Raw genomic sequence first — 23,634 nt, 5'->3', positions numbered from 1 at the left:
TTTGCAATTTAGGTCACAACAGGTGACGGGTGTTTGCGTTTTTTTTTCTCTCTCCTCATTTTCTTTCTCAACAAAGTGGTCTTACCTTTTCCTTCTAGCTCTTCTTCTCCTTCCTTATCCCCTTCCATTTGGGTGGTAAATGTGGCGGGGAAAGAGAAAAGTCTGCTACCCCTTCCCCCACAGTATTGAGAAAAAGCAGCCCTACCACGTGGTGGAGTGGTTTTGCATTAAACATTGTAATACAACATCCGTTTTCGGTGTGCGATTCTGTTGTTGCGTTGTTTGATTTTTGCATTTTATTATGATCATCATCTGCTGCCAAAACAAAAAAGAAATGACCACCCGCTCCCCGCTTCTTCCCTAAATTCTTTCGTTCGATTCGTTCGCGCATGCACAGTCATCGTTCGATCGTACACGATCGTGTAGCACTTAACAATAAATATCATAATCGGTTTACGGTAGTGTGTTCACCACAGATCACAAAAAGCATTAGAGTTTAGATTAATACATGATTTTTAAGGAGAGGGAAGGAAACTTGTAAAGGGGAGGGATGCTGGGTTTTTTAAATCCTCTTTTCGGTATGTACACTCAGTATTTGCTCTCTGATAACTGTTATTTTCGCACATTTTAGTGTCTCGCTCCAATACTTCCTCTCTGTACTCTCTTTTTCTTTCTTTCTTTCTTTCTTTTTTCTTGCACTCATTCTCACTGCACGGTTCTCACGCAATATTGAAAGGTGCTCAATTCGGTTTAAATTTCACAACTAATTTCAGTCAGTCTTTAACATTTCTAGTTTGACGCATACCTGCCGCCTTCCTTCTTATTTAGCTCATTTTTCCCATCTTTTGTATGTCCTTTCCAACTGTTCTTCCTGCATTCCTCCAGTTTTTGTTTGCCCTCTTTTCCCTTTATTCCCTGATAACTTACACAAACACTTTTCACCACTTGGGGACGCGGAATCGCACTCGCCGTGGTTGTACTAGAGCTCTCTAGCTTCTACTCTCAACCCCTAAACATCTAACCCAATACTAACGACCGAACCACTCATTTGCAGGTGTACACATCCTGTATGTCGATGCAGGTGCTGCACGTCACCTCGCAGCACCACTTGAAGCTGCAGTTGCAGTTGCGCTTCACCTCCATCTGGCTGTGCGTTTGGCCCCGCTTGCAGCACATCAGGCTGCAGCCGTCCACGCCGCTCGACGTGATGTTACACTCCCGGCCGTGCGTCCCGAGTGAGCCCGTCTTGGCGTTCGGCTCGCAGAAGTCGTCTGAGTCCTCCGTGTACACCAGGTCCCGCTTGGTCGGCAGCTTGATCGTCGCATCGTCCGGCATGAAGCTGTGCCCATCGTTCCGCGCAATTACCTTGGTTGCGCCGTCAAAGTGTTCCTTCAGCCGGGCGCCTACCTCCGAGAACGGGGGCAGCTTCATCCAGCAGGTTTTGGTCGTGCAGGACCCGGACAGCCCGTGACATTTGCACTCCATGCGCATGAACTGCTTGACGGCCTGGTGGAGCAAAAGTTAGGTACAAACAAACGAAGAAATTATTCATCAAAATAAAGGCTGTGTCTTGTGGAAACATTCCGAGTGCTCATAGTTTGAAATACGGAAGCTTACCAATCGGCCCGCGTCATTGTTGTGCAGCCGGACCAGCGTCTTGATGTCGCTCTTCTTGCGCAACCGCGCGTCGAGGAAGTCTTTCGATTTTCGTACGCCAAAGTTTACATTATCGTCGCAGCCGCCCCACTTCCACTTGTCTTCCTGGCCGGTCAGTATCGTGAGCGTGGGAAGCTCCTTCGGTAAACCGGCGGCATTCGGGCCCAACTGTCCAACAGCACTGCTACCACCACCACCGGTAGCACCACCATTCGCTCCCTTGGGCGTATGCCGCTGGGAGCGTCCGCTGTTGGGCCGACGGCCCACTGCCTGCGCCCGACCATTTCTCGCAATCTCGGCCGCTGTCAGCGTGCTGTAGGCTGGATTCGCATTGACATTTTGCTGATAGGGCGCAATCAGGATGCTGTTCGGGTTGGATGCCCGGTTGCCACCGCCGACGCGGCGACGATTGCCACCGGCCGGCCGGTACCCAGCGCCGCCCCGTCCACCACGCCGTCCTCCCTCGTCCGAGGGTTTCGATTTCGAGTGCTTCTGGCAGGAACACTCCAGCAGGTCGCCCATCGTGCAAGCCTTCGTCACCGCGTACGTTATACCGGCGGCCGTGATCGCGTGCACGAATGCTGTCTCGCGCGTATCTGCAAGCGGAAACCCCGGGAAATGAAAAGGGAAAGAAGATAAAACTAACTTATGTGGGCGCACTTGGGAAGGCAATGGTGGTGGAATGATTAAGATTGTGGCTGATTGTGGTGCAAAGCAAATGGCTACTACAGCGAACGTTTAATTGAATTAGGCAATCGATCGACACGATTGGTCACAATCGCACCAGGATTTGCATAACTCTCTACGCCCAATCGCGACTTCCTGAGCTGTGTAGGCAGCTGGTAAGCTCCCATGTTTATCACCCGTTTTTTCTTCTTCTTTTTCGTCTCCTCAAGGTTTGTTTTACTACCACGTTCATTCCGCATTAAAAATCCATGGGTGCTAATTGTCACTCAAACACAGTGACGATGCCCTTAAGCGCGGCTTAAAATGGTTTTGAGCCGCCTAGATGGCACACACCACACCCGAGGTACGGGAAATTATCAACACCAAATAGGTTCGATCAATATTTGCTCGCCGGTTTTGGGCAACTCTTCCACCGTGCCAAGGCGTAATTTCACGTTGTGACAAGCCGCCGGTTCATGTTTGGGTGACGCGACTTGTGAAACGTCGGACAGACATCATAATTGGCGCCACCAAGCTGAGGAAGCGTAGAATTGAGCTATTTTTACGGCCCCGTCCGGAACCCAAGATTTTGCTTTGAGTTTCTCTCCCTTTTTCGATGAAGTCGTCAAATGGTGCGGATGTTATATTAACATCGCTAGGTGGACCCACTGGCGCCCACCTTCGCAATTTGGCCGGAAGTCTGCGTGTGGTGGTGAGATATGGTTCCTCCTTGAGTGTTTGGTTCTGGAGTTTTTGTTTTGTTTTTTTGCAACCGCAACCTGGCGCTGATGCCTTGAGGTGCGAGCGCACACCAAGTTGCGCAAAAGTCGTTAAAGCGTTTATGGATGGCATTGATTCATCGCTTTTTGGGGTAGGCTAGTTTGTTTGATGTCTTCATCTTGCAGCGGCGCGGCAATTTCTTGCCCGGCCAAACTGAGCACCGTGTTTGGCGGTGGTAGGGTATGTTGGAAGGAAGATAGATTTCGATATTTGTTTGCCAGCTATTTGCTACCCAAACAAATTATGCCTCATCACTATTTATGTTACCGGCGAAGTTTTGGAGGGTTTATACATACCACTTGCGGGTGGGTTGGATTATGTGTATTGATTTTATGGTTTGTTAGGGAAAATATTGTGGTTTTGACGGTATGAAAGGTGAATATATTTGTTTTCATAGATAAAAATTAATTTTAAAAACTTGCAATCGATCGCTCAACGTACAGCAAAAAAAACAGCATCTCTCGATCTCTCGATCATTACCTGTTGCGATGTGTGGACGCCGTGCTTTTGCCTTACTCCTTGACAGTAACAATCGCTACTCCACATGTTTAGTCACGTACCCTGATTGAAGTGGACAGGCAATGAACAGCGGAAAAATGAAACTTGGCATCGGGGTTTAGGAACCGGCACCGTCGAAAGCGTTTGCGCGACAGTCGCAACAAAAAGAGATTTGTACGAAAATGGGGCAAAATAAATCTACACACACCAACACTATCTGGTGGTGGAGCGTGCGTTCCAACACCGGAGGGACCGTTTGGTACTGACTTGCCGCTGCAACGTAGCCGCAAATGGATAATGATGGTGTCGTGTTTGCTTACAAAACATGTATTACATCGATCGGATTTACGATCTCATGTAGACCGGGCAGAAAGCGTAACGGCAGCCACCGTCTGTTGTCGGATCGGTCCAAAAGGGGTAGAAAGTGTGTTCCCTCCCGTGTACTTGCGAAACGGCATTGGTAGAGCGCACAAAGTTGGTGTTTGGGGGGAGTGGGAGGGAAATGACGGGTGATGTGGGTTTGGATTATTATGCACCCGGTTGGAGGAGCACTTTGTCAGTGCCAGCAGCCTTGAGCTGCTTGGTAGTCAATTCAACCGTCAGTAATCCGTCTCGATCGATCGGGATCTGGATCGATGGTTCGGGATCCGGCTCGAAGGACCAAAAGACTCGCTGCGAGAGTGTACTGTGGGTGAGTGGTGTTTACCGCTCACCCGGCCCCTGTCAGTGGTGATTCCTTCGCAGGTTCGGGAAGTAAATAAATCCAAATCAGGGCTAGATCAGTCCCGCGGGCTCGTACGTAACACGAATCACGAAGCGGAAGAACAAACGCCCGTACAAAGTCGTGTACCATGCGAGCGGTACAATTTAACTGTCAATTTGTGAATAACTTAAATTAACTTTATGGCGAATCAAAATCAAAATTAATGTTTATTGAATTAAAGTGATGTAATCTTGACAATTGCAATGAGATTGTTTATCTTCAAACGGTCGACCGGGGGCAGTCAATGTTTGGCAGCCGAAATACTTGCCACTGCCTGAGCCGTGCGTCCCGTGTGTTGAACTTGGCCTGGAATTTCTTGCCCCGACCCTTGGTAGAGAGGCGGTAACGAGCGAAAGAAACGGCATCGTAAAGGACGCATCGAAGCGGGAGGGCAGTTTTCGCGGTGATGGCATCGGGACACCGGGCACCGGGCACCGGGCATTGGAATTGTCATGGTTGAATGTCAGACTGTGTCGTTGCACTGTCGCTTGCATTTCCCCGCACGCGGCGGAGAGCGATTGTCCCTTTGGGGTGCTCATTCCGCCAAACAGCATAGGAGGGCCGTCAATCCGTTGCAATGTGTAGTTTGCTACCGCAACGAGTGTGGATGGAGGGCATAGTGGTGCAAGAGGCCACAGGCAGTCCATCTTCGCCGGCAACGAGTTAAATGGTACTGACGGCGAAACACACGTGACACGACACGGGGACAACGACGGCTACGACGTCGACAACGATAATCCGCAATGCTTGCTTGCGTGTATAATGATCAATCTGTCCTTTTCGCACGGTACGATCGCTCGCAGGCATCCGGTGGCTAACCTCGCGTTACCCTTTTTGGTGGCGATGAAGGTCGAAATGTATTAAAAATTGCGCTGCTGGATGATGTGTCTTGGCTTGTGATGCTGATGAAGCTACTTTCTGGCCTTTCCAATGTGAGGCAAACGTTTTAAGGCCGCTATCTGTAAAGTGTTTAACCTTATTTTAAAAAATATGGTTCAATAGTCTGTCATCTTGAACTTAACAACAACAAAAAAGCACCGTCAAAGAAGAAAAGAAAAGATCAGAGCTCCGCTTGGACTCTTCGGCATCGAAAACAATCAACCGGCCCGAACACAAACCCAACACGGCATTCCAGATTCCGATGCGACAGATCGCACAGATTCGGACATTCGAATGTCCACCCTGCCTGCCGGAGCGCTGAGGGAACAGATTCGTTTGTTTGTTTGTTTTATTGATCCGATCGGGCAGCAAATCAAGGCAAGGAACGGTTTCTACCCTCAAACACTATCCCAGCAATCCAGGTTCATCGGAGAAGCCCACAATTCAAAGGTTGCGACAGGATTGCGACAGAACAGCGACAGTACAGCGACAGATCGGCTGCACAACTTTCGACAGACAGACAAGTGCAGCATGTTTTCGCCCCTACTGCGTTTCCCTGCTCCTCTCGCTCCTGATGAAGGGGTTGTATTTAAGGTGGCCACAGTTCAGCCAAATAATAATCCTTGCTGCGGGATGGCTAGTGGTGAAGAGCATGTGGATTGAATGTAATTTATAGCGATGACAATATCGTTACGTTCGATTTAAATTGTTCAATTGCACAACAAGCACGATCCCAGCGCTCTGAAATGGAGCATTACCTGGAGTTTCAGGTTTGGCAAGAAAATTCACAAAAATTGCACCGGGGTTGTATTATGGGGTAATGGAGGAATCAGCCATTTCAGTGTCTTTTCAATTATTGGTAAAATTTACAGTAATTAAGCTTTGGTTAGAAGAGCACAGTTCTCTTATTATTTTGTGTATGCTGTCGGGAAGTAGTGGTTTACCTTTGGCCAGAATTCGGCGCATACTACGTTTGATGGTCCAGGAGCAGTTCCACATGTTGTGTCGAAATTGGTTCTCACACTCCCGAAAGCCCAAACTGATGCCTCGGTGAATTTCACGCATCAGCGACGTGTCGTTTTTGCAGATGTCGGCCAGCTTCCCCGAAAGGCGTCGCGACTTCCGGTGTTTGCTTTCGCAGACCCGGTCCGGATCGAGCAGCACATTGCTACCTTCGGCTCTGGAAGGAAGAGGGTATTGATTTTATTGGAGAGTGGATTGCAGGAAAAAAATTGGGAATTTTTTTTTTATTAATTTTTTTTTATAGTTACAAAGTAACAAGGCAAATATTATGTTGATTTCATTCAAATTTCAAGATGAAGAAATAAATACCTAAAGAGCAAAGTCACAAGAGATAACGAAGTGGTAACAAAAATGAGTTTTGTACTATGTACTTGTTGATAAAACTAAACATAGGTTTTAAATAGGCTTTGTTATCATTTTTCTTATTTTTAGTTATAGTTAGTTCGAATGCATGAACTACCATCATTATGAAAAAAGTTAATTGTATTTACTATATTACAAAACAAAAAATTTATAGTAATATTAAAAACACATTTGAAAGGTCAATTTAACAATCCTGTATTTTACCTTGACTTATCCCCAATGTGGTGGGTTTTAACCACTTTTCCATAACCCACGTAATTAATTATAGTGAACACATTGACGCATATGAAATCAATCAGCCTCACGGCTCTTTAAACAAAAAAATCAAAACGAATACAAATGTTAAAAATAACTAAGGAATAAACGAATAAACTACAATTCAAATGTTTAGCTATTTCGATTAAATGAAGAATTTTCCATAAAATAAATAAAATTTATTAAATATATCTTATTCAAAACATAAATATATAAAAATAAATCAAAAAAATAAAAATTAATTAAAATAGTATTTATTCAAATATATACAAAATAAATAAATAATACATAGAATTACTGGATCAAACATTTTGATGTGGTTCAAATCCAAAAGCAATGAAAAAGTATCCATTAAAAACAAAATAATTCATTCATTCAAAACTCAAGAAGTATGATTTTTGAGCTGAAAAAGATGCACATTGTTTACTATATAAGGTATTTTTACCCACAAAAACCTAAATGCAATCAAAGTTATGATTTGCATTTCCCGGTGCCTCAAATCACCATTGCTGTTAGTTCAATTGCAATACTTGTTTTCTTAAACTATTATGACACTCAATTAACACATTGTGCAATGGCGAAGAAGCCCTTCTGTTGTAATTTTCAGCAGAAGAATCAGTGACGCTTCTATCTGCTTGCTTAACACAGCCAGGATCGGCCACTTAGATCAGAGTTCAAGTTCAACCTGACAGTTCAGGTACACTCGAAACACTTTTGTTGTTGGCCAACGTTACCGGCGCCATACACGCATTGAGCAGACTACACTGAGTAACTTCCAGAACCACCCAGTAACAGACCGTTCTTTCGAGATCACATCACAACCGGCCGACCAATCAGCAGTACCACTCATCCAACGGGTCGATTGGGCACATCGTCATGCAGGTGCAGGTATCAGGAATTTCACCTGTTTCCTTCTGGTTTTTGCCTCCTGGTTTTTCCACCCTCATTTGGGAGACGGGAGATGGGTTTTCACATGGCAGCTAAATATAGCTTGCGCCCTTGCCCGAAGGCAGGACCATAAAATTCAATAATGAAGATCGTTTTCCTATCCATTTGAGCTTCCATTTGCCCGATGTGGAACGGTAATGACTCCCCATTTTGTGGGGTAGAGCCGTGGGGTAAGAGAGAAAACCATTCAAAACGATTATTAACCACTCGTGCAATTGGCTGTTGAACATTTTTTCAACCATTTCAGCTCATTCCCGCTATTAACCCTCGTGCAACGCACCGAAACGGTATGACCTCAGACCTCATATTGGTTTCATCTCTGTGTGTGTGTGTGTGTGTGTGTGTGTGTGTGTGTGTGTGTGTGTGTGTGAAAGAATGGTTTAACATCGTACTCCATTGCTGCGATGCCCCTTAATAAACCAAGGGTGGTATAATGAAGCAAATCAAGGAAAACGGCGGAAAAAGAGCAGCTATCCAATTTCCACCTCACAACACGCTCGCGTTACGTGGAAAAGTGTAAATAACTTCGAGCTAAAATAAATAATTTTTCTCTCACTTTTGCGACGCACTTGGTAACCGATTGGCACCAAGAGGGAAAGGAGCTGAGGTGCAACATTTTCCAGACGCCGATTATGACGTTTTTAACAGTTACCCAGCGTGCCCCATCACGTAACGATCGAAGCTCTTCGGGATGGGCGCTGATTTTTACGATCAACACAACAGGCTGCCAAAGTGCGGCTATGAGTAACTCCGGTTGACTGACTAATGGTTGCGGTCGACTGACTCAAATGGAGGCGCTAATGACAAACGGACGAGAAATTGTGGTAAATGAGCGTAAAGCCGTCACCCAGTACCGATGGAGGTGGAGTTATTAGTTATCTCATACACGCGATCATTTTGCTACCAAACAGAGCGACAGAGATTCTACTATCAGTTGGCTTTGCTCTAGGCTCACGCAAAACTGATCTCAACCATCACTCACAAGCGGTGCTTTTTGCTATCTCAAAAATGAAAAAAATGAATATTTCTAAAAAAGTATGTAAAACAAAACGGATTGAATGGAAGGTGCTTTAACCGTCTGGACAACGCGATCATTTCACGATCAGTCAAACGATCCGAGCGGTGACGAAATGCGAGATAAAAATCTTTCCACTCGTGCCTCCACCCTTGATGCAAGAGTGTTCTCGGAGGAAACGGTCAAGAAATTATAAATTTAAATAGCACCACCATCGCCCGATCGGTGTTGATGGTTCGACCATGGTTTGAATTGGTAGCAACATTTGTCTAATGCCCAATAAAGACATAAACTTGTAGAATCACCGACTCTACCGATCGGCGTCTCATCTCGCCTCTCGGGTCACAGCCATCCGCCGAAACTAGAATCGTCCCAAAAACCGGTCAAATCTGCCCACCAAAAAGGCATAAAACTGTTGATATTCCGTTTCAATTTGTCGTGTTTTGTCCGTTGCTTCGTCCGAAGGAAATGAAAACAGTCTCTGAAACAAGACTCTGCAAGATTTTTGGACGGCAGTTTATGGAGGTGTGACTATTTACTAGAATGTTAAGCTTTAATTTGACTAATTAACGGCTCACATTGTGTTAAAAAGAAGGTTTTGAGTTTTTCCTGTTGATGGGCGATTGTGTGAAGGATAAGCAGGAAGTAAACACGCAACAGGAGAAGACGGATGTCAGCAGAAGCTGCTGTATTTTTGACGGAAACCAGGCTGGTATGAACGATTCGAATGCGACTTATGGCGTGTTTGAAAGACAAATTACGATGAATAAGCTGGTTTGTTTGAGCACGTCCATGGATTGATGAATGGATTTGTTTAACGCAGCCCTTGCAGATTAATAAATTTACACATGCGCGAGACATTTTGTCAAACCATAAATTTATTGATTCGTTTTGTCTAAAGAAGTGTTGCAGTTGAACAGGTTTGCTTAAAGCTGGTTGAAAAATCATCTAGAATACTGCCATAAATTACGCCACATGATCAGTTGCGCTCAGTACTGAGTACTCAGTGTCACCAGGATTTCTATGACTCATTGAAACAAAATATGGCCTCATTGTAGCGGTAGCGATCGCTGAATGGGACATTACTATGCCGCGTGTAGTCGCGTGTGATCTATCCGCCAGAGATCAACCACTAGTGAACGAATGCAACGAATTCATTGAATACTAATCATCAGTAACGAATCGTTTCAACAGCTGTCGGACTGTTAGCTACTAGTAGCTGTCGGTGTAACGATCTTTCCACTAGAATGGTTAATTTTCTGCCGCATTCGTGAAATGCATCGTGAATCTAGTAGTTGCTAACCTGTTTCTTTTCCTCTATCTTCCAACAAATGCTCTATGGTGCTGCAGTACACACACACATACTTTACCGGAAAAAAACAACAACACCGTGATGCACTAAGTCCAGACTTCGAGTCAAACCGGCAGCCAAGCCCCAGTCTCGTCACCGATCGCTCGACGTAATAGACGTTGATGGGAACCATGCCACGGCGAAGCGAGCGTCCAAGGAACGGACAGTTTCGTTGCCAACTGTCGCATCCCGACCGGAACTCACCCCGGAGACCGTGTAAGATAAGTCTGGGTAGAATTCGTGCGAAAATAATCGCTTGTCACTCAGCTGTCTGCGCGACTCCGGACTCCGTTTCGGGCGAAAGCTCGATACGTTAGCGTACCTTGGGAACACTTTTCCTGCCAGACCGATTTGCACCCATCCAGATCTAGAAGTTAGCGCATGGGTAACTGCAACTGCATTGGCCCAGGAGCAATTGCCAACGATGCGTTGCTATGTTTAACTTAATTTTCTCAATTATGCATTTAGATTGAGGCACATCCTCACTACCAGGCGTTCGTGTACTGGGACCGTGGTGAAGTGTAAATTTACCGACCTAACTGCAATCCACCACCGCGGGCTTTGTATTCTTCACCTCTACTAGCAAAGGTGCCCCCGTGGTAAGTGCATCGAGACCCGACTATGGATGGCGAACTAATCCGTCCCATCGCCCCAGGCGGCTCAGATGTTCGCCGCTGATCGCCGCACGGTGGTGCGTGTTTGAACATGGCCGCGCAAACTATGCCCCAAGATGAGGGCACAATTTGAAACGCTATTAACACTCTTCAGCTAGTCGTTTATTTACTTTTATGAACTTGTGCATTTTAATTTCAATTTAAACAATCGCTAACCATTCATGACACACACACACGGCCCGGTAATGGTGGAGGTGGGCTCTGTTTCCCCCTGTTTTTTTTTTTTGAAACTCAAGTGTCCGACGGGCTTTATGATGGACATCACCCGACCCGCAACGCGAAAAGCGGTTCCTTTTGCGGCCCCACGCACGTGCGCAGCTTTTCTTATGCGAATGGTGCGACGGGTTTCTGCTAGACGCAGTTCGTCACGCTAGTCCACATACCCATAGGATATTGGATGGAAAAAGGAGGAGGAGAGAAGTATAGAGAAAGAAAATGCTCGTTGGTTGCGCAAGATTGCACACGAAGGCTTTGCGATGACTGAAGATGCTTAAATCATTTTTGTTCAATTTACTTTTATTTACGTAAGAATCCACTAAACCATCCTTCCTTTCCTCCCTTTTCGTGCAGAGATTTGCATTGGACAAACATTGTTTTCTCCCTGTGGGAGGGTTGTGGCGAAGTTTCAATCTTGGGAAGTAATAAACGTAATGAGCTCTTTGTAGGTTACACAAACAAAGAGAAGTTGTTTGCTTTCCCTTTGGCAGGATACACATACACTAGCTTCAGGTGCTTTCTGTTCGGTCTCCCACGTTTTATGATGCAGAGATGATTTAGTTTTATGTTAGATTTGTGACGTAGTTAAAGCAACAATCAGGTTGTATTTTTTAATATTTTTTTGATTTCAAAATGTTTGATGCTACTAAAATATGTCAATGATATAGTTTTATCCATGTCATGAATGTCATGTATGTTTCATCGTCTTCCCTGGTCAAACCAAATTCCACGTCCTTCGTATAATGTTCGGTGTTTACTATTTGGCATAGAGACTTTACAGCATAGGTGAACTACGGCTCAGATATTATTAATTGGAGATTTTGATGCACCTGACATTTTAAATTTTATTTGCTTTTCTACTCCCTCTAGAGGTCTTAGAAGTAGAGAGCTACTAAGAAGCCCTTTTAGATCGACTGGTTTTGGTGCCAATGATCCACTGCTCAAAATGATTGATGTGTATAATAGGTTAGGGTTATCAGCAGATTTCAATCAATCCGTTAGTCAGCTGCGTCAGCATATTCAAGTTAGTTCTAGGGCCATAATTTAAACTTGTACTCTGTAAACATTGAGTTATTTAGGCATACTGCCCGATAACTTTGATTTAAATAAATAAATAAATAAATAAAAAAACACTACACTTCAGATTTCATATGATTAATAATTTAAATTTAATTGATTGAATACTTACAGCTCAAACGATTTCATATTAACGGTGTCATGTACCTAATTTGTCATTTTGTTTTTGATAACTTATTGTGAGTACGGTAGTCTTATCGTACATCTTATAATTGTAGTAGCTCATCTTTTGCCATTACATCCTTGTTTGGCTTAAAATTACAATTTAAATCATAATCTTCGGCACGGTTCAAATAGTTGTATCAGTTCTTATCGTATGCATAAGAAGCAGTAATGGAATTCTGAAAAAATATTACATGTCTACCGTGTTTATTGGAGCTCTATTATCTGAAATTAAGTGCATGGCTATGACAACACTAATCATTATAATGAAACTATGAATTCAATAGTATGATTACTTATTTTCAATTTGTTTATAAATCAGTTTGGAGAGATATGATCCTTAATTGGGCCAGTACAAATACGACGTCGATGTCAAAATACAATTCGTGATTGACAAAATATGTAGTACACATCGCAAAATGTCTTGATAATCCTTGTAAGTCTATGTGTATCCTAAAGTCAATCTAAATTTTCAAAACATAATCTGTTAATGTGAAACAAATATCTAATAGTCTTACAGATAACTATAAAAGCTCCAAACCAGTAATCGATGCTGCACGACCAATATCTAAATTTCGATAATATTTTACATCTATTTCACGTACTCTTTCATAGACCTATAAACTTGACACCTTTAAAATGTACTTAAACTAAAATCTCAAGTTAGTTGGCCAGCTAGCAGCAACGCTCAATCCACTTTCCTGTTTTGCTCAGCCTCACGTGACACACATCCCATATTGCGGCAACGTCGAGAGTATTACGATGTCATGTTTCTAACTGTTCATTAACTGAATGGCAGCAGACGACTAGTGTCTATTCCCTTCGGTGCTTGTTAAATCATCGTAAATTAAAACGACATCAAGCAACGACCACCACGGATTGGCTTCACGCACCGTCTCACCCACGGGGCACCAGGTTGCCAAAGCACCCGCATTCCTTCACTCTGATCTCTGTGTGCGTGTGTGTGTGTTCAAGCTGTTTGTACGTGATGATCCGCTTAATCAACTCCGAAGCGTCGCCCGGGGAGATAAAAGATCAATATTTCACCCATCGCCCAGCCAGATCCCCGTCCGCCGTCAAGTCAACGAGTCAACGAAACGGAAAGAAAGAACCCGCAAACAGACACGCTTTCAGGACCAACGAAGCGGAAAACCGTCACACTTTGCTTTGATGCGACGCGCTCGATCGCAAAGGCAGCTACGGGTCTGTTTCCATGCCCGGGCGGTGTAGATTTACGCGCAGAATCCAGTAAGCCCCGCAGCAGTATCCCACCTGAGCAGTGAGCAGGTCGCCGGAAGAGAACAAAACGACAAAAAAAGAAGCAAAACATCGCCTAGCTGAAGAAAACAGAAATGCATTTAAGCCCACATTATCCTCCCTTTTTTCACTTGACCAGTTTGCTTTTGCAACGCAAGTCCACTGCCGGCTAGGCGACGACCCATTTGGAAGCAAACTGGCGAGAATGCATTCAGTTTGAGCAAATACAACATGACAGAGCCGCAGCATAAATAGCTCCGCACACCCCCGAAACGATTGACGCTGTTTCAACGCTGTTGTGCGCCTTGCGAGCAGGAACAGGGGTCAGGAGGGCCCGAGGGCCAAACAGCTCAAAGTGCATCTGAAGATGCTTGCCTATTTATTCGCCGTCATCTTGAAAATATTGAAGTAGTTTGTTTTTTATCGTCCTCTCGACACCGGCACGAAACAAGCACGGCAGAGGTGGGACAGATGTGGCTATATGGTGCATCCTGGGTAGTTTAAACCGATCAGTAAGAGAGAGATAGATAGACATAGCGTGCCTCGGTGATGTGAAAGGTAGTGTAACTAAATCATCAAACATTTGACTCCTTCAGTCAAGTGGGTGCCGGCACTCCAAACTGAAAACCTCCCCTTTCTCTCGGGGTCACTGTGTCCCCGAAAAAGGGTGAGATGGTCCTGTCACCCAGGGGTTGGAAACAGTTTTTTTCTTCCTCTTATTCTCCAGTATACTGCTGTTGTTTGCGTTTTAGAGCGCACCAAAGGAATGCAAATGGTGCCCCTATGTCTTTTAAAAAAAAGATGCAGAGTGTAGCTTTACCAAAGCTAATCTTACCGACCGACCTGGCCATCACTATGGGAAACCTCGCTCCGTACAGGTGAATCAGGTGAAGATTGACAGATCGCCCGTGCAGCGGATGCACTCGAGACAGATTCCTGAGCAGAAAAAAAAGTAGTAAAAAATGTCCAAAACGCACGTCGAACACAGTGACGCACTCCAGCCGGAAGATCAAGAGCTCAGCAGCAAGATCGAGAATTGCAAGATTTCACAATTAAAGGGTCCTCCATTCGGCGCCTCCTACCGCCACAGCAGCCAGTGCTGGGAAAGGAAACCGATCATCAACCGTAATGAAATAATCAATACAATCGCCGCTCCCGGCTAATGAGTTGATCCAACGCCGCTAATGAAGCTAATTATCGCCGCGGTACGCCGCCATCGACCGAGCGGAATCGTAATGCCGCTCGGATGACTCCCTGCGTGAGCTCACTTGGTGTCTATGTGTGTTGTGTGGTGATGTGAAGTGTATTAATTCAATGTAAACATTGTAACAGCACCGAAACGGCTCCAGTATAAACAGTGATCGATCTCCGCTTTACCATCCACTAGCTCTCGAGTGGCAGGTCGAAAGAATATACACACACTGTGGAACGATCGTGGACGTCACAGGCAGCAAATAGAGAGGCAGTAGAGAGGAGCGATACCAGTGCGGTATGGATTACGGATCACTGAGCCAATTCGATGATCCCAAAACCCGTCGATGCGCATCAATGTTTTTTATCCGACCGTAGGGAATCGTTCGACCCGAATCGATCGGATGGGTAATCAATATGACTTTTGGACATGATTGGCTGCCATCAAAGTGATTCCCGCCCGTTCTCAAGGATATCGGTTCGCCGTTCCGCTTTTACGCTGCCGGGGCGAGTCGGGTGACACATCGGATCCGAGGATCCCGAGCAGGTATCGCTACCCAAAAGCGCACTGAGGGCCATTAATGGGTAGGAATCGGTATGAAGGTATCCGATTACGATGACTGCCATTTTTTGCACCAACTCCGCAACAAACAAAAAAGAAACAACTAGCCGGTAATGTAACCGTAGACGCCGGCGTAATTTTGCTGGATCGAAGTTTGTGGAGGGCGGACACTTTTGAAAACTTTTGGGGCAAGCGAATGTTGGCAAAACAGGGATATCGTTCGGGTGCAGCTGCATCCTTAATTGCACCAACAACAACAAAAAATGGCAACACGTCCGCCATTTTACATTGAATTCGGCGGCGGTGAAATGTTTCGGTGAAAATGCCGGAGTACCACCATCGGTCTAAAATATTGTAATAAATCAACTAGATGCTGAAGACGGTGTCGTCACCAAACATCGGTATTGCTTTAGTGACAATATCCCAATTCACCGCATCGGGGACATTTTCCAGAAGCCTGTCGCAATCGCAGCATCGCCCGTCGAGTAAATGCAAATTCCTGTTACATTTATCTCAATTGTCAAATGGTAGCGCTCGATAAGACGTTTGAAGCGATTAACCTGCTTTACCTTTGCAGCAGTTTGGGGCTGGAATTAGCTCCGTTTTTTTGGGGGCGCTTTAAATACCAACCGCTCTACAGATAAGCCACTCAAATCGGCTGATGAAATGATACATTCAGCAAAATTAGCATAGCAGAGTGTAAGAGCCGTACCATTGGAGGCGCTCCAGACGATTCAGATGATTGCCCGACGAAGCACTTTCGCCACTTGAACCCGGCCTCGACCCGGGACCGAAACGTGGTGGAATGCTGTACGCCACGCCAGTGACATTAAGGATTTGTGTCGTCCCTCTGCTCAACACGATCCGCGAGAAGGAATGTGTTGCGTATGTGCGTCCTGTATACGACCGGGACCGTGTCTTCTAAAACTCGTGTGCCGTGTCTTGCCACGTTTGAATCATGCAGCGGGCAGAGGTTTCGGGGTTCAAAATCGTAAAGATTTAGATAACCGGTGAACCCTTAGATCCGGCACACACGTCGTCGCCAAACGTACCCACCAAAAAGGGAACGGCACGTCAAGTATGACCTCGCCGGGGTCTGTCTGCACCGAGCGTGCCCATCGGTCATCGGTACGCGCGTCATCGGCCCTGGCAGTGGCGCTCATCCTCCGCAGTGGCGCTTCCAGGCTACCAGACGTGTCCCCAAAATCTGCGCGGGCGGAACCCGAGTCGTTCGTAGCTTTCAATACGTGCGCTCGTTATGCTGGGTACGGTGCGTGCAACGAATCGCTTATGAGGATAATCTAAAACTCACTCCCCGCAAGTCATGCTCATCATTATGAGAAATGATTCCACGCGGCTGATTTTGTGGAACTGTGCGCAGCTTGATTAAGGTGGACACGGCGAGCAGGGAAGTAGAGATTGCTTGCCAGCGATTGTGACTGGTGTGCTGGTCTCCCCCCTCTCAAGATACTCTATCTCCAGCAACCGGTCGTACGAGGTGGATCTTCAGTTACGTACGGTTTGTTTTCACTCCAGCCTTATCTGACTTACGTACCGGTCCGTAATACTCATCAAATTGCGATATTGCTTATCAAGATACATCTTCCCACCAACCACCCCGGAGGGGGCGGAAGCAGTAGGCCCTACTTCGCCCTTCCACCTAACCTTGCACGCAAGCGTGAAATCGTCCCCCTTGCTGCCCGGCAGCGAACGTAAAACGGGCAGCGTGTCATCTGTCGCTCACGCATCTGTCGCGGTAAGTGTAAACTTGTGATATGATGTGCTAGCAAGCGATTTCATGGTTGTCTGCGTAGTGGATGGTGTGCGGCCAGCGCGTTGCTTTGCATTTCCTTAGCTCCGTTCGGTTAGCTCCGGCAAGAACCGGTAGAATAGGTGAGGTCCATTAGGTCCGACGGTCGGGAATAGTGATCACCTTAAGCGAAAAGCGTTTAACACACACACACACGCGCATACACACGAAGAAGGGGGAAAGACACACAACCTCATTTCGTGGTGTGATCCTCTCCATGAGCCCCGCACCACTATCGCAGGCAACTGGGCCCATCCGCAGGTCCGTCAACTAGTAGGCGACCGCTTATCACAACATCATCGCTAATGATATAATGAGGGGCAGTTTATAATATTTATAATCGCCCCCTTTAAAAGCGTAAATGTAATTAAGGATGCATTTAATGGCTGCTCACAGCAGTTTGTCGTAATCATATCTCTTTGCTCTCGGAAGAAGGAGAAGAAGACGGAGGGGCCAGATCGTTACGAGCTTACCAGCGGTGATTGGCGGTTCTAGTGCCGCGTCCTTGCACACTTCGCAGCGCCTGTAACTGATCTTTCCGACCTTTTTTCCCCCACACCACCACCCTCTTATCTGTAGTGACCATCGACACTAGTTTGTTTTTGCAACAGTGTAGCGTGCATAAATAGTTGCCCGGCCAAACTGGCCACTTTGCCTATCCGGAGGTGCATTGCAAATTGCAGCAGGAAGGTATAAACAAAGCCGAAACAACCTTCCTTTTTTTTGTTGTTGCTGTCGCTATTGGTGTTGTGCACCCCAGCATGGAGAAAAAATAAAACTCACACTTGCCACAAGAGCTTCCTTCGAGCGCGCCGCCATTCGCAGCTTCCACCGCTTCTGAAGCTCCCAAGGGGCCGCGAGAGGTTAATTATGAAATTATTAAGATAAAGTGTTTGAATACATATCGATGCGTATGGTGGTGGTGCGGTGCATCTTGGCGTGATGCAAAAGCGTGGCCCTGCCCCGCAGATGGCCCCTTAAGGGTGGCTGCAAATAATTTATTGAATCGCTGAACTAGCGCTCCCGCACTGCTCACTGGATCGTTTTTACTGCAGTACGGGGACGGTGTGTTGGAGGCATCTCCGTATTGCTTTATCTTTATTTCTGGCGGTGGTGGTGGCTGGCACTGAAAGCATTCCACCGTTAACGCCGGCCGGTGCCACGCGAAGGTTCATAATTTAAGCGCTTGAAATTTAGTGTCGCCGAACAGAGGAGTTTTTTGCTGTTCTTGTTGTTCTCTTTTTTGTTTCTCTTAATGGCCGCAGCTAATGGGGCGTCCATGATTACCTAGCGCATCGTAAATCGGGGGTTGAGGGGAGGGGAGGAGAGTGAGGCAAAAACGTGCACAGGGTCAAGCGGTGCACAAATGGATGCTAAATAGTTGCCTGTATTTTAAGCAGCTGCACCACTCGTCGACCGATTCAATGGCATTGAAAGGCGAGATAGTGCGAGAAGCAGATGCTACTGCACGGGTTGATGAAGCAAATCGGAAGTGGGGCGCAGAGCTGTGATTTCTATATTCAAATATTTGGTTTGACGATGTAGTGAACTTACCTCCACAGGCCGGTGATGGGCATTATCAGTATCAGGTAGATCACAATCAGTACCAGACGCATACTTATGATTTCCTTTCCGCTGGCGAAACTTGGGTATCAGTTGTTACAGTATTAATAAACCCAGAAACCTTGGTCGTCTTTTTCTTTTAGTTGATGCAATGTAGTTAAATCGATTCTTCGTCTCAATCTCTTTCGCTCTCTCTCTCTCTCTTCTCTTGACAAATTTTCAGTCGGAAATGGTATCGGAACCACAAACCGCTCGATGACACAGGATGTACACTCCCAGTTGTTAGGTGAGCCAACAACCCCCAACGCCCGAGAACTCACTTGGTGGGGTCGCCGGTGGGGTGGTGCTCTCAAAATACACACACACACACAACACGTTAGCGAGCTCCCCCACGACAGGGCCGGAAATGGATCACTCACAAATTACACTACACGCACTCTCACACACACGCACACACCGAATGGTGCATCCGCAGGTAGTTGCAAAACGACACACAACACCCACACACACGGACACTGGCACTACTCATACGCACTGCTGGAGGTTCACATGGTCGATGGAAGGGTTGGCTGCTTCCGGCATTTGGTGACGATAAACTTAACCCCGGCACTGTTAAATGAGACAAACCAATGTACTAACACACCCACACACACACACTAACATTCAGTCTGCACTTCACCTTCCCCGTTATACGATCTTGACCCTTTCTGGTTTCTGGTGTCTGCTGTTCTGCCGTGGCCACTGACTGACTTCTCAACGGTTGGAGTTATACAGGTCCTAGACGTCTACGGCCATGGCTACGGGTTGTGTGCTGGTCCACCCGCTGGACATGATGTAGTATCCTTTCAATATCTTCACTCTCTTTCACTCTACGCCAGTGACAAATCTTCTTTCCAGTTTAGCCACCCGATCAGACTCGTGCGATTGCAGCTCGAGAACTGGCCCAAACTGTAGCGCAGTACGCTGCCGAAACGCACGGAATCTAACCCACCCGGGTCCTTCTTCCCAGATGGCGCAAGGTGCGACTGCGCAAACGGCGAACGGGCAAAAATCTAACTGCACCTAGCAGCGGCCTGGACTGGCTGCAATGCTAACACTCCCCCCCTCCCCCTCCTTCTCGACACACACACACACATACGCTCAACGTTTTCGGCTGGGTTTGGGTTTCGGATAGAAACGCGACCGAAAACGGTATATAAAATCGAGCCTGGCCCGATAGAGAGGGTCCTCCCCACCTCCCACCCAGTCACACGTACACGTGGCACAAACACACGTACACACGGCACCGGCTCATACACACTCACACACACACACACACGCGCGCGGATAGCAAAACTCACCACAGATAGCTCCGTTCAGGAGTGGAGCAAAAAACAACAGAGTCCGACCGATCCGATCCAAATGCCCTGGGCAAACGCGCAAGACCAAGCGGCAGAACGGAGACTGGCAAAGATGGTTTGCGCGAGCCGTGGAACAAGCGTGTGTGTGCGCGCGCGCGCGCGGTCGAGCGCACACACATATTAGCCCCCGCCTCGCAATCGGTTTACTGCGGCCTCCGGTGCTGCTGCTCTGCTTTTCGGGATCGTTCGGGCCCTCCAAACCATTTGGGATTCGCGACTTGATGGCGTGTGGGGAAGGGGGGGAGGGGGGGAGGGGGTAGGAAATGGAGGGAGAGTGCGGGGTAGGGGTGGTTTTGCGAATTTGCACCAAAAGCACACTTACACGGCTCACCCCTACTACCCCATGAGTGTAAGGCTATCACGAACAGGGGTTGCGTTTTTGGGAGCCGTATGTGTTTTGTGTGTGTGTATATAAGTGTGTGTGTGTGTGTATGTGTGTGTGTGTTAGTGTGTGTGTGTGTGTGTGTGTGTGTGTGTATATAAGTGTGTGTGTGTGTGTATGTGTGTGTGTGTGTGTGTGTAGGAACAAAATCAACAGGAGTAGCGAAATAATCACCGAATAAAGAAATTCACCGACACAAACACACACACGTGGAAAACAAAATAAAAATAATAAAACGAACCGTCCAATACATAGAAGAAGACACATGGCGGCGGCGGCGGCAGTGAATGAAATGAAATAAAAAGCAACAACAAAAAATAAAAACAAAAAAGAAGTCACACACACACACTCAATACAAATACAACTACAATCCAAAACCCACACATATGCATATTCACAAAACACACAAGAGTTCTCACGGGCAAATCAAGCAACCGCAAGGAAGCAACCGAACAGAGCGCACAACAGCAACAACACACACACACACACACATACACTCACGCACACATTGGGCAAGAACACTTCTTCCACCAACCGTTGCAAATGATATATATTTTAAAAGGTTATTGCGCGCGCGGATTCCCTTTCATCTTACCGCGCTGAGCAGTGTCGAAGGTAGTGGGGGGGGGGGGAGGACGGCAGTTGTACGAAGTGGAAGGTAGCGGTGCAGCTCGGAGGTTCTGTACCTTCGTTTGGCTCACTCACCCGCTCTGGCAAGCTCACCGCTCACGATACGGAGTGTGTTTTGGGGATGGTTTTTTGTTGTTGTGTTGGTTTCGATCGCAAGCGCTGGAAAATTGATTTTTCCCGAGTAGTGGAAAAATTCGAACACACATGAAACGTTTTCCCACCAAAAACACACACACACACACACACACATGGGCGCACGTACACTGGGCGTTTTGGGAGGGAAAAGCCGAAAGCAGGGCAACCGTCGAAGCAGGGAGCCGCCGAAAAACTGAACCAACCGTCCGGACGGTGACACTATGAATGGGGCAAAACGGGGCTTTTCTCACTGCGCTTTCGCTCGTTTCACGAGGGCACACCGGACACACACTGCTGCTGCTGCCGCCGCCGCCGCCGTGGTCGGCGGGAGATGAAAGAGAGTGAGCTGGAATTAAAATTCTGCACACCCCACCTTTCCACCGGCTCAGGTCCCAGACCATACCATCCTTCCCCCTGTAGCTGCCAAAAGGTGTAGGGCATTAAGCGAAGCAGCAGCAGCAGCAGCAGCAGCCCGAAAACCGAAACCCCGACGATGAGCCGCGGTTTGCGAATATTGGCGAGCGAATATAAATATGAAGCACGCAAAATAAAATAAAAAAAAACATAATGAAACACATATATAGAGATGTGAATGCGCCTTCCCTCTTCGCTTCTGGTCGGATAGTGTGGATACACACACACACACACACAAAGCACACACACACACACGCACAGTGACGTGAAACCTTACACACGAGCATGTCGAAGGGTAGTGTGCACGCGCTAATAATCAAATTGGGCTTGCGGCAAATGGGCGAAAAAGCGCTGACCACGAAATCGATGTTATAAGCGAACGATTAAGAAATGAACACTCCAGTGCTACAGTGCTCGCCGAGTGACCACTTGTTCCGTCTTTTGATGTGCTGTTTGTTTCGGATCTGAACTCGATTTCCTATGCTGGCGCAACACCGCAACAGCACGACCATTTCTGGCAATCACTGTACGCCAATATGAGGAAAAAAATAACACAAAAATCACTAAACGATCACCCGCGTCTCTTCGCTTTCCACTGCTTTTAGCATCCCACGAAATGGCACGGAAATTGAGCCATAGAGCCGTCCGCCGGCCAGGGCAGAAGGTAACCACCAAATGACCAAACACTAACAACAGCAAAAAAAGCGACACCGACAAAATCTTCCATTCGACGTGCCCCGTAGATAAGCAAAGATGTTTGGGCTCGATCGGAAAGGATGGACTTGATTCGGGGCTCACCACTTCGGGGCCATCCTCGAGAAGAAGGCAAAGGGAAAACGGTTTTTAATGGATCGCGACAATGGGAAAGCGGCAATGGGAGGGATGGAGGGAGGGATTTTACGCGATCGTGGCGAAAACTAATCGACGGTCGATGCAATCATTGACGCTAAATAAACGAAGCAAACGATGAGAAGCATCAAACCAACATAGCAACAAAAAAGCAGCAGCAATCCCCCCTTGTTTCCCAATAGATGCTGATGCTTTTTCCTTCTTCTTTTTTTGTTCGCACTACGATTGCAGGCGCTGGAGCTCTGTACAACCGTGAGAATAAAATCATTTTTGCGAACCACTTCTTTTTTTGTTGAACCGCTGCTGCATGCTTATTTGTTGCCAATTTCCTCTTGCTATCACACACTGAAGTCACTTCCAATCCAAGTAGCTTTGCACTCACCCCTCACGTGGCCGGTTTGCCATTGCACACCGAAACGCACTCAAACACGCTGCACACCTGCTTCAGAAACCTCCCCCTCCCCCCCCCCCCCCCCGGTACTCCGGACTGTATTGCAATCACTTTGGCCCGGGCCAAATCATTTAACACTTGCCACCGCGATCGGCGGCGGCCGGTACGCGAATCGATAACGCGCGTGTCGCCAAGACGTCCATCTCACGCGCTGCCACAACCTGTAAGACGCACCGCACCGGTACGACAAAGCCCCGGATACGAGCCAGGTTGCTTTAACCTGCGCTCGGACCGGTGCTCTGGCACACCGCGCTCGCTGGCAGCATCTTATCGGGCGCCGAACCGTTTTCTCAACGCACCGCAAAAGCCAAAGAGAAGGGGAAATAATTATAAGATCTTTATCTCTTTACGCTTTGCGTGGCCCTGCCCTGCCCCAGGCACCCGCGCTGCTGCGCACAGCCCTTCCGGTGGGCTAGAAGAAAAAACAAAAATTAATATAAAACGGTGATGTACGCCCCGGTTGGTGTACGCCTCTCGTTCCCCCTGCTGCTTCCCGGCTCTGTGCTCTGTGCCATGTGAGTTTTATGAGTTCTCGGGAAATGTTTACCACTCCAGTTGCGGTGCCAGAGCGCGTGACGCTTAATTTATTTACTCAGTGCGGCAGCGGAGGTGCAATCGTAGCTTCCCGTTCGGTTCAAACGTCTGCCGGGAAGGGTAAGGGTGA

The 23,634-nt window shown here is 47.0% G+C and overlaps 1 protein-coding gene across 6 annotated transcripts; it reads right to left on the bottom strand.

Annotated features, from left to right (window-relative positions):
- Positions 1 to 253: 253 nt before the first annotated feature.
- Positions 254 to 23,202, bottom strand: LOC120902476 (protein Wnt-6). Of its 6 annotated transcripts, none has more exons than XM_040311240.1 (5): positions 23,132 to 23,202; positions 18,701 to 19,318; positions 6,187 to 6,422; positions 1,618 to 2,252; positions 254 to 1,506 (listed from the first exon to the last, which is right to left on the bottom strand). In XM_040311240.1, exons 2-5 carry the CDS (start codon positions 18,760 to 18,762, stop codon positions 1,045 to 1,047), a joined length of 1,395 nt encoding a protein of 464 aa, XP_040167174.1. In that variant the 5' UTR covers positions 18,763 to 19,318; positions 23,132 to 23,202; the 3' UTR covers positions 254 to 1,044. The 6 variants fall into 6 exon arrangements, with proteins under 6 accessions (XP_040167174.1, XP_040167171.1, XP_040167173.1 ...); XM_040311237.1 differs by lacking the exon at positions 23,132 to 23,202 and adding an exon at positions 22,902 to 22,988; XM_040311239.1 differs by lacking the exon at positions 23,132 to 23,202 and adding an exon at positions 20,050 to 20,305.
- Between the last annotated feature and the right edge of the window lie 432 nt (positions 23,203 to 23,634).

Source organism: Anopheles arabiensis, chromosome 3 (genome assembly GCF_016920715.1).
Source record: "Anopheles arabiensis isolate DONGOLA chromosome 3, AaraD3, whole genome shotgun sequence".
In the NCBI taxonomy this organism is placed as follows: Eukaryota; Metazoa; Arthropoda; class Insecta; order Diptera; family Culicidae; genus Anopheles; species Anopheles arabiensis.
This window is presented reverse-complemented; position numbering and strand designations above follow the sequence as displayed.

Excerpts from the sequence above, each read along its gene's own strand:
- LOC120902476 (XM_040311240.1), bottom strand. The coding sequence starts at position 18,762 with ATGCGTCTGGTACTGATTGTGATCTACCTGATACTGATAATGCCCATC. Across the intron at positions 6,423-18,700 it reads CCCATCACCGGCCTGTGGAG|AGCCGAAGGTAGCAATGTGC; the intron begins GTAAGTTCACTA and ends TCTTCCTTCCAG. Across the intron at positions 2,253-6,186 it reads GCGCCGAATTCTGGCCAAAG|ATACGCGCGAGACAGCATTC; the intron begins GTAAACCACTAC and ends TTCCGCTTGCAG.